The sequence below is a fragment of the Scyliorhinus torazame genome, chromosome 17, assembly GCF_047496885.1.
Source record: "Scyliorhinus torazame isolate Kashiwa2021f chromosome 17, sScyTor2.1, whole genome shotgun sequence".
Lineage (NCBI taxonomy): Eukaryota > Metazoa > Chordata > Chondrichthyes > Carcharhiniformes > Scyliorhinidae > Scyliorhinus > Scyliorhinus torazame.
Genome location: NC_092723.1, coordinates 29,627,552 through 29,645,078, shown reverse-complemented (window position 1 = coordinate 29,645,078; position 17,527 = coordinate 29,627,552). Strand labels below are relative to the sequence as shown.

At 50.8% G+C, this 17,527-nt stretch overlaps 1 protein-coding gene across 1 annotated transcript in view; it reads right to left on the bottom strand.

The window, feature by feature from the left end:
- The window catches only part of LOC140394571 (sushi, von Willebrand factor type A, EGF and pentraxin domain-containing protein 1-like), a 109,205-nt gene that overhangs the window by 61,885 nt on the left and 29,793 nt on the right, over positions 1–17,527 (bottom strand). Inside the window, exons 5-6 of the mRNA XM_072481927.1 lie at positions 2,761–2,937; positions 580–756 (exon numbers count right to left, since the gene is read on the bottom strand). Coding sequence (XP_072338028.1) covers positions 580–756; positions 2,761–2,937 — 354 coding nt within the window. The remainder of the gene's footprint in view (positions 1–579; positions 757–2,760; positions 2,938–17,527) is intronic.

Genomic DNA, 17,527 nt, shown 5'->3' with positions numbered 1-17,527 from the left:
AAGTAAAGAACTCATGCAATTTTTGTTATAGTTACTCAATAAACGTTTTGTTACTACTGGACAAGTTTGAGTCTTCTTCATCGAGATTCAGAAGACCTCTTCAATAACCAAGGATTGAGTAGCACATGTTACCTACCACACAGGTAACAAAACAATGACCAAATAATCTGTTTTGTGGCATAGATTGAAGGATAAATGTTGGATGGGATTTCAGGAAGAATATGTCTTCTCTGCTTCATAATGGTGCCATGCAATCATTCATGTCAGAGAGCAAGCAGACAGTGCCTCTGTTTAGCATCACATCCAAACAATAGCACCTCTAACAGTGCAGCACTCCCTCTGTACAGCACTGGACTGTCACCCTTGATTGCGTACAAGACTGAAAGCATGTTCCCACACCTTGCTATCATGTCACACTCCACAACAGCCAGGACAAAGATTCAGGATGAGCTTGTCACACCTGGGCAATAGCTTACACTGCCAGAGAGCCAGTCAAAGAGAACATTGGCACAAGTGAAGACAGGCAGACTCAAAGAAATATGGCAATAATTTGTGATTGAGATTTACATTTTACATTACCTTGACAAGTGGGTGCTTCATGACTCCAATTTCCAGTGTCTGTGCAATTAATGGTACGTCGGCCAATCAGAGTATAGCCAGCATGGCAGGCATATTTAGCATCTGTTCCGTATATCCGCCTATCTCTTTGAGTCACATTTCCATTGCTAATAGAGCTCGGTGGGGCACAGGGAATAACTGTAAGAGCAAAGTCTAAGCTGTAACCATTGTCCATTTATTTAGTGGATGACACAGCAGGTGTTTGCATTATGACTTGTGACCCATTTCGATCTGTGTGAACATTACCAATAAACTCACAGAAAACCACACTTGCTGCCCATTACTGTGTCCCGTTGGCATTAAGAGGTCTTGGTGGTGATTAGCAGGAATAAAGCAGCCCAAGAACAGGACACACAATGGACAATATTTTACAAAAATACTGGCATGTTACTGATTGATATTGTTCTAGCTGGTGGAGGTTTGGGCTTCAAAGGTGCTGTCAAAGGAGGTTTTGCAAGTTGCTGCAGTGCATTTTGTGGATGGTGCACACTGCTGCCATGGCACACTGGTGGTGGATGGAGTGAATGTTTAAGGAGGAGGATGGGGTGCTAATAAAGCTCGGAGGGGCACAGGGAATAACTGTAAGAGCGAAGTCTAAGCTGTAACCATTGTCCATTTATTTAGTGGATGACACAGCAGGTGTTTGCATTATGACTTGTGACCCATGTCGATCTGTGTGAACATTACCAATAGACTCATAGAAAACCACACTTGCTGACCCTAAGTATGTTTCTGCCGGCATTCAGAGTTCTTGGTGCTGATTAGCAGGAAGAAAACACGACACAGAGTGAACAATATTTTGCAAAAATACAAGAATGTTACTGATTGATTTTCAACAAAAGTAATTGGCCCTGTTTTCTGACCATTTTGGGTTTCCGGAAGAGAGAATTGATTATCTAACAGATACTGCAATGTAAGCCTATACCCTCTGGTATGAGGGACATGGCGGGGGTGGGGGGGGGGGGGGGGGGCGGGGGGGTGGAGCTGAGTGGGAGGAAGCAAGTGACCGCCAAAAGGGGCCATTTGTCCAATATGCCACCCAGACTGACACCTTGCTTGCTTGGTGTCTGTGGTGAAAAATCCCACAAGACCATAATGAAGCGGAGAAGGCCTATTCTCCTTGATATCCTGGATCTAACACTCAAAAAGATTGACACAATCTGAGACAAAGCACCACATTTGATCAGCACCCCATTCTCCTATGAAATTCACTCCATCCACCACCAGTGTGCCATGGCAGCAGTGTGTACCATCTACAAAATGCACTGCAGCAACTTGACAAACCTTTGACAGCTCCTTCGAAACCCAAACCTCCACCAGCTGGAACTGCAGTCTTGAACATGTGGCCTGAAGGCCACTTGAGGACTATGAGTGGCTGGTTTAGCACAGGGCTAAATCGCTGGCTTTGAAAGCAGACCATGGCAGGCTAGCAGCACGGTTCAATTCCCGTACCAGCCTCCCCAAACAGGCGCCGGAATGTGGCGACTAGGGGCTTTTCACAGTAACTTCATTTGAAGCCTACTTGTGACAATAAGCGATTTTCATTTCATTTCATTTCATGTCTGTTTCCTGCGGTTCACTTGCCAACCCTCACCCGATTACCACCTCTCACCCATTCAGCGACCCTCCTGTTTGTCACTTGTCCAATATACCACTTCTCACCTTGACCTTCCTGCTCACTTTGAGCTTTTCACGCCTGGGCAATAGCTTATGCCATCAGAGAGCCAGTCAAAGAGAACATTGGCACAAGTTAAAGACTGGCAGACTTAAAGAAATATGGCAATAATTTGTGATCGAGATTTACATTTTATAAACTGCACTTTATTTACTCTTGTTTGAAAACCATTTTTAAAATGTTGTTGGATGAAGTTTGAAAAGTAATCGCACAAAGGATGTGTTCGAAATTTAATTCAATGAATTGAATGGTGTTCTATGATTTGAGACAACAGTATAACACTTCAACCGTGGCCTGAAACACTCCAGCTGGCAACCTCATGTCTTTATAACTTTGTAACCAGAACAGAACAAAGCCAGGAAAGATATTCAAATCCCAAAATTCCCCATTGTTTATAAAGTAATGAGAACTTTTTACGCTACTAACCAGTACAATTGAATTTCTCTGTTTATGTTACAGTACATTACCTTGACAAGTGGGTGCTTCGTGGCTCCAACTTTCAGTGTCTGTGCAATAAATGGTATGTTGGCCAATCAGAGTATAGCCAGCATGGCAGGAATATATTGCATCTGTTCCGTATATCCAGCTTTCTCTTTGAGTCACGTTTCCATTGTTAATAGAGCTCGGAGGAGCACATTGAATAACTGTAAGAGAAAAAGTCTAAGCTGTAACCATTGTCCATTTATTTAGTGGACTTGAATTTTACTATTTGATTTCCGACAAAAATAATTGGCCCTGTTTTTTTAATGTATTTTGAGATACTGGAAAAGACAATGGGTGTGATTGAATGGGACAAGTTTGAAGTGCCGTAGCGATCGACGTTTCCCGCGAACTCCTCAACAGCCATGTTGGCGAACTCCTGACCGCTATCGAACGGCACATAGTCATTTTTCTGGGCCCTCGTGAGTTCCTCTCCGGGCAAGCCTACACTTCGAATTATTTTCATCACCGGGGAGCTGAGCTCGCTCCCCAGACTGGCTCCTCAGAGATCAGGCCGCCATTTTGGAAGGGTGCCCCTTCTAAGGGTGCCCAACCCCACCGATGGACAGGGCCATCCCCACACACATGGGCATTACCACAAACACATCCCTCCAGTGAGGACATCCCACCATGGGGTCGCTGAGGGCCGCCCTTTTCAGGCCGTCCTGCAACCTCTTTTGGGATCCAGCTTTCCGGGACCCCGCCCTGCACCCCCCCCCCCCCCAACTTTCCGGCGTCCACACATGCCCGTCTTTAAACCCCCACCCTCCATTGCCCCCCCCCATCCTTCATTTCATGGGCATCACTCTCCTCAGACCCTTGGCAGTGTCACTCTGGCACCTGAGCACCTGGCACTGACACCCTAGCGCCCAGTCAGCGCTCCTGCCAGTGCCACCCTAGCACCATGGCAGTGCCAGGATGGTGGTGCCATGATGCCAGCCAGGCAATGCCAAGGTGCCCGGGTGCCACAGGGAGAGCTAGGGTACCACCTATAAACCTGCACCCTCTGTTAATATTAATGAGTCTTTATATCAAAAACCCCAGCTACTGCAGCATCCACAAAGATAATGAATATTGCGCATAACAGTGGACATTTTTCTAATGTTATTATCCTTAGGACCTGGTTGTCAAAATGGAATCTTGTCACATGTCCCATTGCCTGCAATGTGTAAACGTAACATTTTGATCGGGTTTCATTTAGAACTGAGACCTTTGTCATAAAAACCAATGCGACCATTTAATTCCCTAATAAAAAAGATTGCTTGAGCCTGCCCATGATCCATTAACTTTTGTCTGGTTCATTTTGTGTTTAGTCAGGAGATGGTACTTATGGTCACCCATTCTAATAATTGTTTCAGAGGGAAATGTGCCAAAACATATTAGATCTGCAAGCTCACATCACCCATGAACGTTATTGCCTCCATTAAGTTGTGAAGATTATTTCCACATACAGCAGCAGTATTCAGTTACTACAGGGACAGAGTCACATTGCAATCAGCTGCTATGAGCATCTTAGGTTTAGCAATACTGAAATATATTGTCAGCTCTGTTTTTCTCTCTACTCACTACAGATCTCTGAACATTCAGCGATGAAAGGGTAAGTATTTGCTTCAGTGCTGTATCATGGAATCATAGAATCCCTCCAGTGTAGATGGAGGCCATTCAGCCCATCGAATCTGCACCAACCCTCCAAAAGAGCACCCTACCTAGGCCCATGCCCCAACCCTATTCCTGTAACCCCAACCAACCTTTTGTAAGCTGTGTAGCGATTTCTTTCAGAGCAGCACGATGGCACATTGGCTAGCACTGCTGCCTCACAGCACCAGGGTAACCAGGTTCAATTCCGACCTCCGATTTCCTGTGTGTAGTTTGCACTTTCTTCCCGTATTTACGTGGGTTTCCTCCAGGTGCTCCGGTTTCCTCCCACAGTACAAAGATGTGCAGGTTAGTTGGATTGGCCATTTTAAAATTGCCCCTGAGTGTCCAACGGTTAGGTGGAGCTGCAGGGATAGGGCAAGGATTGGGAGGAGATTGAGCCTAGGTAGTGTCATAATATACACATCAGTATATGATGGTGCAGAGACACACACTGACTGACACACTGCAAGACCAATCAACACACACAACACAGCAGCCAATCACCAGTTAGGGCACGGTCACTATAAAGACAGAGGGCACTAGTTTTCCCGCTGATTTGAGATGCAGCCTCTGAGACAGACAGAGCCCGCAGTCAGTAGCACAAACATCCACCATGTGCTAGCAGTATAGGCTGGTCAGGTTAGGCATAGGTCTTCAGTCAATCTAACATAGTATCGACCCACAATGCAAGTATGTTTAACAGCTCTTAGTTAAATAAAATAGTGTTGTACTATTACAAGTGTTGGTAGCCTGTCTATGTTACTGCTAAGGTAAACGCAGTCTCCACAGATCCAGAGTACCCAACACGTCACGGTACCAGTATGTGATGTTAGAGTTTAACAGACCTACCTTTAAGTGATCTGCCTTCGACCAGCAATCAGCCATCCGGTAGTATGGACAGCGTCCGCCCTCCCCCGCCGCTCCGCATCACCGGCAACCTCGGTGCGAACTGGAAAATCTTTAAACAACGATTCCAGCTATACCTGGAAGCTGCTTCAGATGCCAGGAAGATTGCTCTCTTCCTTTCCACGGCCGGGGACCACGCCATCCATATCTCCAACTCTCTCACTTTCGCTGAAGGTGAAGACAAGTCCAAGTTCAAGACAGTCCTGCTCAAATTCGACAATCACTGTGACATCGAGGTAAATGAAAGTTTTGAGCGCTACGTTTTTTAACAGCGTCTGCAGGGTAATAATTAACCTTTTCAATCTTTCCTCACCCACCTTCGCATCCTCGCGCAGTCCTGTAATTACGGCTCCACCTCCGACTCGATGATCCGTGACCAGATCGTTTTCGGTGTGCAATCGGACCCCCTACGCCAGCAGCTCCTCAAGGTTAAACAGCTCACCCTTGCGATAGCCATCGAGACCTGCGTTCTGCATGAACACGCCACTAACCGATACTCGCACATTCAAGCGGCTGAAACGGCGCGGCAAGGTCCCCACGAGGCAGAGCGGGTGCAAGCCATTAAACAACTCCAGGGCCTAAGCCTGGATGAGGGCGGCCATTTCACGCGCTTTTCGCGGGCTCCCACGCGGGCTCCCACGCATGCGTGCACTGACCGAGGGGATGGCGAGGCCGAAGACTGCAGTGGGCAGGCACGCACTACGTACGACTGCACCGCGCATGCGCATTACGCATAGGTATTGATGCCAAGGACCTCAACCGCAATATTATGAGAGAACACTATCCCATTCCAAAGCGCGAAGAACTCACCTGCGAGATGGCTCGCGCCAAATATTTCACCAAGCTAGACGCATCCAAGGGGCTCTGGCAGATCCAACTCGACGTATCCAGTCGGAAGCTCTGCACCTTTAACACCCCGTTTGGCCGGTATTGCTACAACCGGATGCCATTTGGCATCATCTCTGCATCGGAAGTGTTCCACAGAATAATGGAGCAGATGATGGAAGGTATCGAAGGGATTCGCGTATATGTGGACAACCTTATCGTCTGGTCTACCACCCCGCAGGAGCACATTGATCGCCTCCAACGCGTCTTCTGACGAATCCATGAGCATGGCCTCTGCCTCAACAGGGCCAAATGCTCCTTTGGTCAAACAGAACTTAAATTCCTTGGAGACCACATTTCACAGTTTGGCGTGCAGCCGGATGCTGACAAGATATCTGCCATTAAGGCCATGAAGACACCGAAGGACAAGAAGGCAGTCCTCCGCTTCCTGGGCATGGTCAATTTCCTGGGGAAATTCATCCCTAACCTCGCCACCCACACCACGGCTCTCAGGAACCTGGTAAGAAGACGGCCGAGTTCCAATGGCTCCCCACCCACGAACAAGAATGGCGGGAACTCAGGGCGAAGCTGACCAAGGCCCCGGTGTTGGCATATTTCGATCCGGCCAAAGAAACAAAGATCTCCACGGATGCCAGTCAGTCCGGCATTGGAGCAGTGCTCCTTCAACATGACGACACCTCCTCATGGGCTCCTGTCGCCTACGCGTCACGTGCAATGATGCCCACCGACCAGCGCTATGCGCAAATTGAAAAAGAGTGCCTGGGCCTTCTTACCGGAGTCGTCAAATTCCATGACTATGCCAATGGACTCCCAAAGTTCACAGTCGAGACAGACCACAGGCCACTGGTAAATATCATTCAAAAAGACCTAAACGACATGACCCCGCGCCTGCAGCGCATTCTCCTTAAACTCAGGCGGTACGACTTCTAACTCGTCTACACTGAGTGCTGAATTTGGTGCTTTTGAGTGCTATAGTAAGAGTTTGGTGACCGAGGGAGTATGAGGTTTCAGTTTTATCTAAAGTTTAGTCTTTCTTTTATTTAGTTAATTAACTTAAAAGTTGCTGTTTGGTTTAGAAGAAGGTGAATTTTCAATAAGCTTTAAACAGGCTTCTACTTGTAGGCACTTGCAGCTGGAGCTTGTTAATTAGTTAATTGGATTAGGCCAGTTTTCAGAGGCTAGATTCACAGTATAAAAGTGATCCCCTACAGTGCAGACTTTGTTTGCACAGAGTGCTGAATTTGGTGCTTTTTGAGTGCTATAGTAAGAGTTTGGTGACCGAGGGAGTGCTGAATTTGGTGCTTTTTGAGTGCTATAGTAAGAGTTTGGTGACCGAGGGAGTTAGGTGAGGAGGGAGTAAGGTGCTGCTTTCATTTTGTTTCCGACATTTCCGCAAAGAGTGAGAAGAGAGCCAGGAGTTTACAGAAAGTGTAGCTGACTGGGAGCAGAGTCGGAGGGCGGAGATCTAGTTAGTCCACAGGGCAGCTATATTCTGTCAGGTAAGAAGGGATGGAGGCTAGGCCAGTTGCATGCTCCTCCTGTAGGATGTGGGTGGTGAGGGATACCACCGGTGTCCCCGCTGACTATACCTGCGGGAAGTGCACCCAACTTCAGCTCCTCAAAGACCGTGTTAGGGAACTGGAGCTGAAGCTGGATGAACTTCGGATCATCCGGGAGGCAGAGGGGATGATTGAGAAGAGTTACAAGGAGGTAACCACACCCAAGGTACAGGACAAGAATAGCTGGGTTACAGTCAGGGGGAAAAAAACAAACAGGCAGACAGTGCAGGGATCCCTCGTGGCCGTTCCCCTTCAAAACAAGTATACCGTTTTGGATGCTGTTGAGGGGGATGACCTACTGGGGGAAGGTCCTAGCGGCCAGGTCTCTGGCACTGAGTCTGGCTCTGGGGCTCAGAAGGGAAGGGGGAGAATAGAAAAGCAATAGTTGTAGGAGATTCAATGGTTAGGGGAATAGATAGGAGATTCTGTGGTCGCGAGCGAGACTCCCGGAAGGTATGTTGCCTCCCGGGTGCCAGGGCCAGGGATGTCTCGGATCGTGTCTTCAGGATCCTTAAGGGGGAGGGTGAGCAGCCAGAAGTCGTGGTGCACATTGGTACCAACGACATAGGTAGGAAAAGGGGTGTGGAGGTAATAAACAAGTTTAGGGAGTTAGGCTGGAAGTTAAAAGCCAGGACAGACAGAGTTGTCATCTCTGGTTTGTTGCCGGTGCCACGTGATAACGAGGCTAGGAATAGGGAAAGAGTGCAGCTGAACACGTGGCTGCAGGAATGGTGTAGGAGGGAGGGCTTCAGGTATTTGGATAATTGGAGCGCATTCTGGGGAAGGTGGGACCTGTACAAGCAGGACGGGTTGCATCTGAACCAGAGGGGCACCAATATCCTGGGAGGGAGGTTTTCTAGTACTCTTCGGGGGGGTTTAAACTAATTTGGCAGGGGAATGGGAACCGGATTTGTAGTCCAGCAACTAAGGTAGCCGATATTCAGGACGCCAAAGCGTGTAGTGAGGCAGTGGGGAAGGGAACACTGACAAAGGAGAGTACTTGCAGGCACGGAGAGGGGTTGAAGTGTGTATACTTCAACGCAAGAAGCATCAGGAATAAGGTGGGTGAACTTAAGGCATGGATCGGTACTTGGGACCACAATGTGGTGGCCATCACGGAAATTTGGATAGAAGAGGGGCAGAAATGGTTGTTGGAGGTCCCTGGTTATAGATGTTTCAATAAGATTAGGGAGGGTGGTAAAAGAGGTGGGGGGGTGGCATTATTAATTAGAGATAGTATAACAGCTGCAGAAAGGCAGTTCGAGGAGTATCACCCTATTGAGGTAGTATGGGTTGAAGTCAGAAATAGGAAAGGAGCAGTCACCTTGTTAGGAGTTTTCTATAGGCCCCCCAATAGTAGCAGAGATGTGGAGGAACAGATTGGGAAACAGATTTTGGAAAGGTGCAGAAGTCATAGGGTAGTAGTCATGGGCGACTTTAACTTCCCAAATATTGAGTGGAAACTCTTTAGATCAAATAGTTTGGATGGGGTGGTGTTTGTGCAGTGTGTCCAGGAAGCTTTTCTAACACAGTATGTAGATTGTCCGACCAGAGGAGGGGCAATATTGGATCTAGTACTGGGTAATGAACCAGGGCAAGTGATAGATTTGTTAGTGGGGGAGCATTTTGGAGATAGTGACCACAATTCTGTGGCTTTCACTTTAGTAATGGAGAGGGATAGGTACGTGCAACAGGGCAAGGTTTACAATTGGGGGAAGGGTAAATACGATGTTGTCAGACAAGAATTGGAGTGCATAAGTTGGGAACATAGGCTGTCAGGGAAGGACACAAGTGAAATGTGGAACTTGTTCAAGGAACAGGTGCTACGTGTCCTTGATATGTATGTCCCTGTTAGGCAGGGAAGAGGTGGTCGAGTGAGGGAACCATGGTTGACAAGAGAGGTTGAATGTCTTGTTAAGAGGAAAAAGGAGACTTATGTAAGGCTGAGGAAACAAGGTTCAGACAGGGCATTGGAGGGATACAAGATAGCCAGGAGGGAACTGAAGAAAGGGATTAGGAGAGCTAAGAGAGGGCATGAACAATCTTTGGCGGGTAGGATCAAGGAAAACCCCAAGGCCTTTTACACATATGTGAGAAATATGAGAATGACTAGAGCGAGGGTAGGTCCGATCAAGGACAGTAGCGGGATATTGTGTATTGAGTCTGAAGAGATAGGAGAGGTCTTGAACGAGTACTTTTCTTCTGTATTTACAAATGAGAGGGGCGATATTGTTGGAGAGGACAGTGTGAAACAGATTGGTAAGCTCGAGGAAATACTTGTTAGGAAGGAAGATGTGTTGGGGATTTTGAAAAACTTGAGGATAGACAAGTCCCCCGGGCCTGACGGGATATATCCAAGGATTCTATGGGAAGCAAGAGATGAAATTGCAGAGCCGTTGGCAATGATCTTTACGTTCTCACTGTCAACAGGGGTGGTACCAGGGGATTGGAGAGTGGCGAATGTCGTGACCCTGTTCAAAAAACGGACTAGGGATAACCCTGGGAATTACAGGCCAGTTAGTCTTACTTCGGTGGTAGGCAAAGTAATGGAAAGGGTACTGAAGGATAGGATTTCTGAGCATCTGGAAAGACACTGCTTGATTAGGGATAGTCAGCACGGATTTGTGAGGGGTAGGTCTTGCCTTACAAGTCTTATTGAATTCTTTGAGGAGGTGACCAAGCATGTGGACTTGGATGAGGGAGTTGAAGGGTGGGTCAGTAAATTTGCAGACGATACGAAGATTGGTGGAGTTGTGGATAGTGAGGAGGGCTGTTGTTGGCTGCAAAGAGACATAGATAGGATGCAGAGCTGGGCTGAGAAGTGGCAGATGGAGTTTAACCCTGAAAAGTGTGAGGTTGTCCATTTTGGAAGGACAAATATGAATGCGGAATACAGGGTTAACGGTAGAGTTCTTGGCAATGTGGAGGAGCAGAGAGATCTTGGGGTCTATGTTCATACATCTTTGAAAGTTGCCACTCAAGTGGATAGAGCTGTGAAGAAGGCCTACGGTGTGCTCGCGTTCATTAACAGAGGGATTGAATTTAAGAGCCGTGAGGTGATGATGCAGCTGTACAAAGCTTCGGTAAGGCCACATTTGGAGTACTGTGTACAGTTCTGGTCGCCTCATTTTAGGAAGGATGTGGAAGCTTTGGAAAAGGTGCAAAGGAGATTTACCAGGATGTTGCCTGGAATGGAGAGTAGGTCTTACGAGGAAAGGTTGAGGGTGCTAGGCCTTTTCTCATTAGAACGGAGAAGGATGAGGGGCGACTTGATAGAGGTTTATAAGATGATCAGGGGAATAGATAGAGTAGACAGTCAGAGACTTTTTCCCCGGGTGGAACGAACCATTACAAGGGGACATAAATTTAAGGTGAAAGGTGGAAGATATAGGAGGGATATCAGAGGTAGGTTCTTTACCCAGAGAGTAGTGGGGGCATGGAATGCACTGCCTGTGGAAGTAGTTGAGTCGGAAACATTAGGGACCTTCAAGCAGCTATTGGATAGGTACATGGATTACGGTAAAATGATATAGTGTAGATTTATTTGTTCTTCAGGGCAGCACAGTAGCATTGTGGATAGCACAATGCTTCACAGCTCCAGGTTCCCAGGTTCGATTCCGGCTTGGGTCACTGTCTGTGCGGAGTCTGCACGTCCTCCCAGTGTCTGCGTGGGTTTCCTCCGGGTGCTCCGGTTTCCTCCCACAGTCCAAAGATGTGCAGGTTAGGTGAATTGGCCAATGATAAATTGCCCTTAATGTCCAAAATTGCCCTTGGTGTTGGGTGGAGGTGTTGAGTTTGGGTAGGGTACTCTTTCCAGGAGCCGGTGCAGACTCAAAGGGCCGAATGGCCTCCTTCTGCACTGTAAATTCAATGATAATCTATGATTAATCTAGGACAAAGGTTCGGCACAACATCGTGGGCCGAAGGGCCTGTTCTGTGCTGTATTTTCTATGTTCTATGTTCTATGTACACCCCGGATGTGGTGGTATGTATTAGGGGTATTAAGGTACCCTGTGATGCCGAGAGGCTATTGGTGGATAGACGCTGGGTCCCGATTGGATCAGCCGCCTACTGGCTCCACCAAGTAAGGCAGAGTATATGAGCCCGGGTTCTCACAGCAGCCGCATTCTGTAACTGTGCTGCTGGGGAACAAGTCTGCGAAATAAAGCCATCGATTGACTCGTCTCATGAGTGATTGATCGTGCTACAATTTATTATGCAGACTTAAAGGACATGGAGCTCCGAATCACTCCGGAGTGTCTGCGAATAAGCCCCCACGCGGCAAACTCAGCGGCCACTTTTAAACACTGGCTAGCGTGTTTCGAAGGATACCTCCAAGCGGCCACCTGCGTGACTACAGAAGACCAGAAAATGCAAGTCCTGCATTCCAGGGTGAGCCCGGAAATCTACACTCTCATTAAGGACGCGGAGGATTTCCAGTCGGTGCTCGCCATGCTGATGGGAATCTATGTTCGGCCCGTCAGCCAGGTCTACGCACGCCACCAGCTCACGATGAGACGGCAGATCCCCGGGGAATCGCTGAAGGAATTCTACAGTGCGCTGGTGATACTGGGGAGAAACTGCAACTGCCCATCGGTTTCGGCAAATGAACATACGGAACTACTAGTTTGGGATGCCTTCGTAGCAGGTATGCTCCCGTCCCAAATTCGCCAGCGATTGCTGGAGAGAGACGCACTAGGCCTCAAGGAGGCACGGGCCCTCGCTGCCTCGTTCGTGCCTACGCCCCCAACCGCGCGGCTGCCCCTTGGGCACCGTGGACCCCCTCCACAACCGACCCCCCCGGCACCCCCACCCCCCTGCAGGCCTGTGCTGCCAGAGCGCCAGCCCACCTGGGGGGGCCCCGCTGCTACTTTTGCGGGCAAACAAAACACCCCCAGCTGCCCTGCCCAGCCCGCACAGCACTCTGCAAAGGGTGCAGCAGAAAAGGGCACTTTGTAACGGTGTGCCAGGCCCAGGGGGTCACCGCAATCTACCGGGGAGAGCCAGGACCCCAAACTCAACCCCCCCCAACTATCCAATTGCGGCCAACGGGCACCGCCAATTTGGGTCCCAGACTCCATACGCCCCCGACCGCGTGGCTGCCCCTTGGGCACCGTGGACCCCCGCCACGACTGACCCCCCCGGCACCCCCCCTCCCCCAACGATCCATGTGCGGCCAACAGGCGCCTCCATTTTGTGGTCCCCCAGCCACGTGCGATCAATGGGCGGCGCCATCTTGTCCACCCAGGACCGTGTGCGACCTGTGGATGCCGCCATCTTGGCTGACGGCCAAGGACCCCGGAATGGACTACTTCACGGGACCTGAAGAAAACACCCCGATGCAGCAACAGCGACTGGCTTCGGTGACCCTGGACCAGTCGCGGCCCCGAACGCTCCAAACGGCAACAGCGACGGTAGTCGTCAACGGGTACGAGACGCCCTGCCTGATCGACTCTGGGAGCACGGAGAGTTTTGTACACCCCGATACGGTAAGACGCTGTTCTCTTCCGACCCACCCGAGTAATCAAAAAATTTTCCTGGCAGCAGGATCCCATTCCGTGGAGATCAAAGGGTTCTGCATCGCAAACCTCACGGTGCAGGGGAGGGAGTTCAAGAACTACCGGCTTTACGTCCTCCCCCACCTCTGCGCTGCCACACTCCTGGGGTTGGATTTTCAGTGCAACCTCCAGACTTTAACGTTCCAATTCGGCGGCCCTATACCCCCACTCACTATCTGCGGCCTCGCGACCCTCAAGGTCGACCTGCCTTCCCTGTTTGCGAAACTCACCCCGGATTGCAAACCCGTCGCCACTAGGAGCAGACGGTACAGCGCCCAGGACCAAACCTTTATCCGGTCGGAAGTCCAGCGGCTGCTGCGGGAAGGCATAATCCAGACCAGCAATACTCCATGGAGAGCTCAGGTGGTAGTTGTAAAGATCAGGGAGAAGCAGAGGATGGTCATAGACTATAGTCAAACCATCAATAGGTACACACAGCTGGATGCGTAGCCTCTCCCCCGCATATCCGACATGGTCAATCAGATTGCACAGTACAAGGTCTTTTCCACGGTGGACCTTAAGTCCGCATATCACCAGCTCCCCATCCGCCCAAGCGACCGCAAATACACTGCCTTTGAAGCAGATGGGCGGCTCTATCATTTCTTAAGGGTTCCATTCGGCGTCACTAGCGGAGTCTCGGTCTTCCAACGGGAGATGGACCGAATGGTTGACCGGTACGGTTTGCGGACTACGTTCCCGTACCTCGATAACGTCACCATCTGCGGCCACGATCAGCCAACCTCCGAAAATTCCTCCAGACCGCAAACGCCCTGAATCTCACGTACAACAGGGAAAAATGCGTGTTTAGCACCGACCGTCTAGCCATCCTTGGCTACGTGGTGCGAAATGGGGTTATAGGTTCCGACCCTGAACGCATGCGCCCCCTTATGGAGTACCCCCTCCTTCACTGCTCCAAGGCCCTGAAACGCTGTCTGGGCTTTTTCGCTTATCACGCCCAGTGGGTCCCCACTACGCGGACAAGGCCCATCCACTAATCCAGTCCACGGTCTGTCCTTTGTCAACAGAGGCCCGCCAGGCCTTTAGCCGCATCAAAGCGGATATCGCAAAGGCCATGATGCACGTGATCGACGAATCCCTCCCCTTCCAAGCCGAGAGCGACACGTCCGACATAGCTCTGGCGGCCACCCTCAACCAAACGGGCAGACACGTGGCCTTTTTTTCACGCACCCTCCACACTTCAGAAATCCGCCACTCCTCAGTGGAAAAGGAGGCCCAGGCCATAGTGGAAGCTGTGCGACATTGGAGGCATTACCTGACCGGTAGGAAATTCACTCTCCTCACTGACCAATGGTCGGTTGCCTTCATGTTCGATAATGCACAGCGGGGCAAGATCAAGAACGACAAGATCTTGCGGTGGAGGATCGAACTCTCCACCTATAACTATGAGATCTTGTATCGTCCCAGAAAGCTGAACGAGCCTTCCGATGCCCTATCCCACGGCACATGTGCCAACGCACAAGTGGACCGTCTCCGAACCCTCCACGAGGACCTCTGCCACCCGGGGTCATTCGGTTCTATCCCTTCGTAAAGACCCGCAACCTGCCCTACTCCACCGAGGAGGTCAGAACAGCCACCAGGAACTGTCAAATCTGCGCAGAGTGCAAGCCACACTTCTACAGGCCAGATAAAGCGCACCTGATAAAGGCTTCCCGTCCCTTTGAGCGCCTCAGTCTGGACTTCAAAGGCCCCCTCCCCTCCACCGACCGCAACACGTACTTCCTGAATGTGATTGACGAGTACTCCCGGTTCCCTTTCGCCATCCCCTGCCCCGACATGACCGCGGCCATGGTCATTAAAGCCCTCTTCTGCACCATCTTTACACTGTTCGGTTGCCCCGCCTACATACATAGCGATAGGGGGTCCTCCTTCATGAGCGACGAACTGCGTCAATTCCTGCTCAGCAAAGGCATTGCCTCGAGCAGGATGACCAGTTACAACCCCCGGGGGAACGGTCAGGTAGAGAGGGAGAACGGAACGGTCTGGAAGACCGTCTTGCTGGCTCTACGGTCCAGAGTCTCCCAGTTTCCCGCTGGCAGGAAGTCCTCCCGGACACCCTCCACTCCATCCGGTCGCTGCTCTGTACAACAACAAATCAAACACCTCACGAGCGCCTCCTGGTCTTCCCTAGGAAGTCCTCCTCCAGAACGTCACTTCCGACCAGGCTGGCAGCCCCGGGACCCCTCCTGCTCCGAAAACATGTGCGGACACACAAATCAGCCCCGTTGGTCGAGAGGGTTCATCTCCTCCACGCGAACCCTCAATACGCCTACGTGGCGTACCCCGACGGCCGACAGGACACGGTCTCCCTGCGGGACCTGGCGCCCGCCGGAGCTCCACACACCCCCTCCCTCCCACCGGCGCACCCCACAGCCGCCCCTCCGGAGCTCCACACCCCCCCTCCAACACCAATCACCCTCTCCCTCCCACCGGCGCACCCCACAGCCGCCCCCTTCCCGGGTGGATTGGTCCTCCCCCCAGTCGCGACTAGGGGTAGTGGAGCTGGAAGAGACGTTGCTACGCTCCCAGAGACGACGGTGCCCGAGCCAGCGCCTGCATCACCACCGGGGCTGAGACGATCGGCGAGGATGACCAGGGCACCCATTCAACTCATCAAATCCGTATAACAAAGCAAGAAATGCCTCTGCAAATAATTCAGTTCCCCAGTAAAGGTGGCATTGTAAATAGTACTGGTAGTTTGATATCGGAGCATAGCCGCCATGTTAGCGGCATCCTAGGTACCGACTCTGTAAACCCCTCCCACCATACGGCCCACTACCCCCGCCAGGTTCTTTTTTAACAAGGGGTGAATGTGGTGGTATGTATTAGGGGTATTACGGTACCCTGTGATGCCGAGAGGTTATTGGTGGATAGACGCTGGGTCCCGATTGGATCAGCCGCCTACTGGCTCCACCCAGTAAGGCGGGGTATAAGAGCCTGGGTTCTCTCAGCAGCCGCATTCTGTAACTGTGCTGCTGGGGAACAAGTCTGCGTAATAAAGCCATTGATTGACTCCATCTCTTCTCGTCTTGTGAGTGATTGATCGTGCTACACCGGATAATGAGCTCATCGTCGCCGATGCACTCTCCCGATCTGTCACCACACCCTGCGACCCAGCGGGCTTCATGTGTCAAATTGATGCTCTGGTGGCATTCGCCGCCTCCTATCTGCCCGCCACGGACGAACGACTCATCCAGATTCGTCGTGAGACGGCCAAAGATCCCCTGCTCCAACATGTCATGCGCCACTTGACAGACGGGTGGCTCAAGGGCCAATGCCCTCAATTCTATAACATTAAAGATGACCTGGCGGTGGTAGATGGAATTCTACTAAAGCTGGACAGGATTGTCATTCCGCACAGCATGTGGAACCTCGTCCTTGAGCAGCTCCATGAGGGCCACCTGGGAGTGGAGAAATGCTGCCAACAGGCCCGTGAGGCAGTGTACTGGCCTGGAATCAACGAGGACATTGCCAACACCGTTCTTAACTGCCCAACATGCCACCATTTCCAGCCTGCTCAGCCAAGGGAGACTTTGCAACCCCATGAGTTGGTCACGTCCCCCTGGACCAAAGTGGGCATCGACCTGTTCCATGCACTTGGCCGGGACTACATCCTCATAGTGGACTATTTCTCAACCCGGAGGTAGTTAGGCTACACAACCTCACCTCAACTGCAGTCATCCGTGCGTGCACGGAAACCTTCGCTCGCCTTGGCATCCCGCTCACGGTCATGTCCGACAATGGCCCGTGTTTTGCCAGTCAGGAGTGGTCCAATTTTGCCAAACGATACAACTTCACACATGTCACGTCCATTCCCCATTACCCCCAATCCAATGGCAAAGCTGAAAAGGGGGTGCACATTGTCAAACAACTCCTGTGCAAGGCGGCCGATGAAGGATCCGATTTTTATCTCGCCCTGCTTGCTTACAGATCAGCTCCATTGTCCACCGGCCTGTCACCGGCTCAATTGTTGATGAATCGCACGCTGCGGACAACTGTGCCGGCCATTCATGTCCCGGACTTGGACAACCTTCCGGTCCTTCGTCGAATGCAGTTATCTCGGGCCCAACACAAATCGGCGTACGACGCCCGCGCCACAGATCTCCCTGCTCTGGCTCCTGATGACGAGGTCCGTGTCCAACTTCCCGATGGTGGTTGGTCCGCCACCGCTGTGGTGCTCAGACAATTGGCCCCCAGGTCATTTTTGGTTTGTCTACAAGACGGCTCTC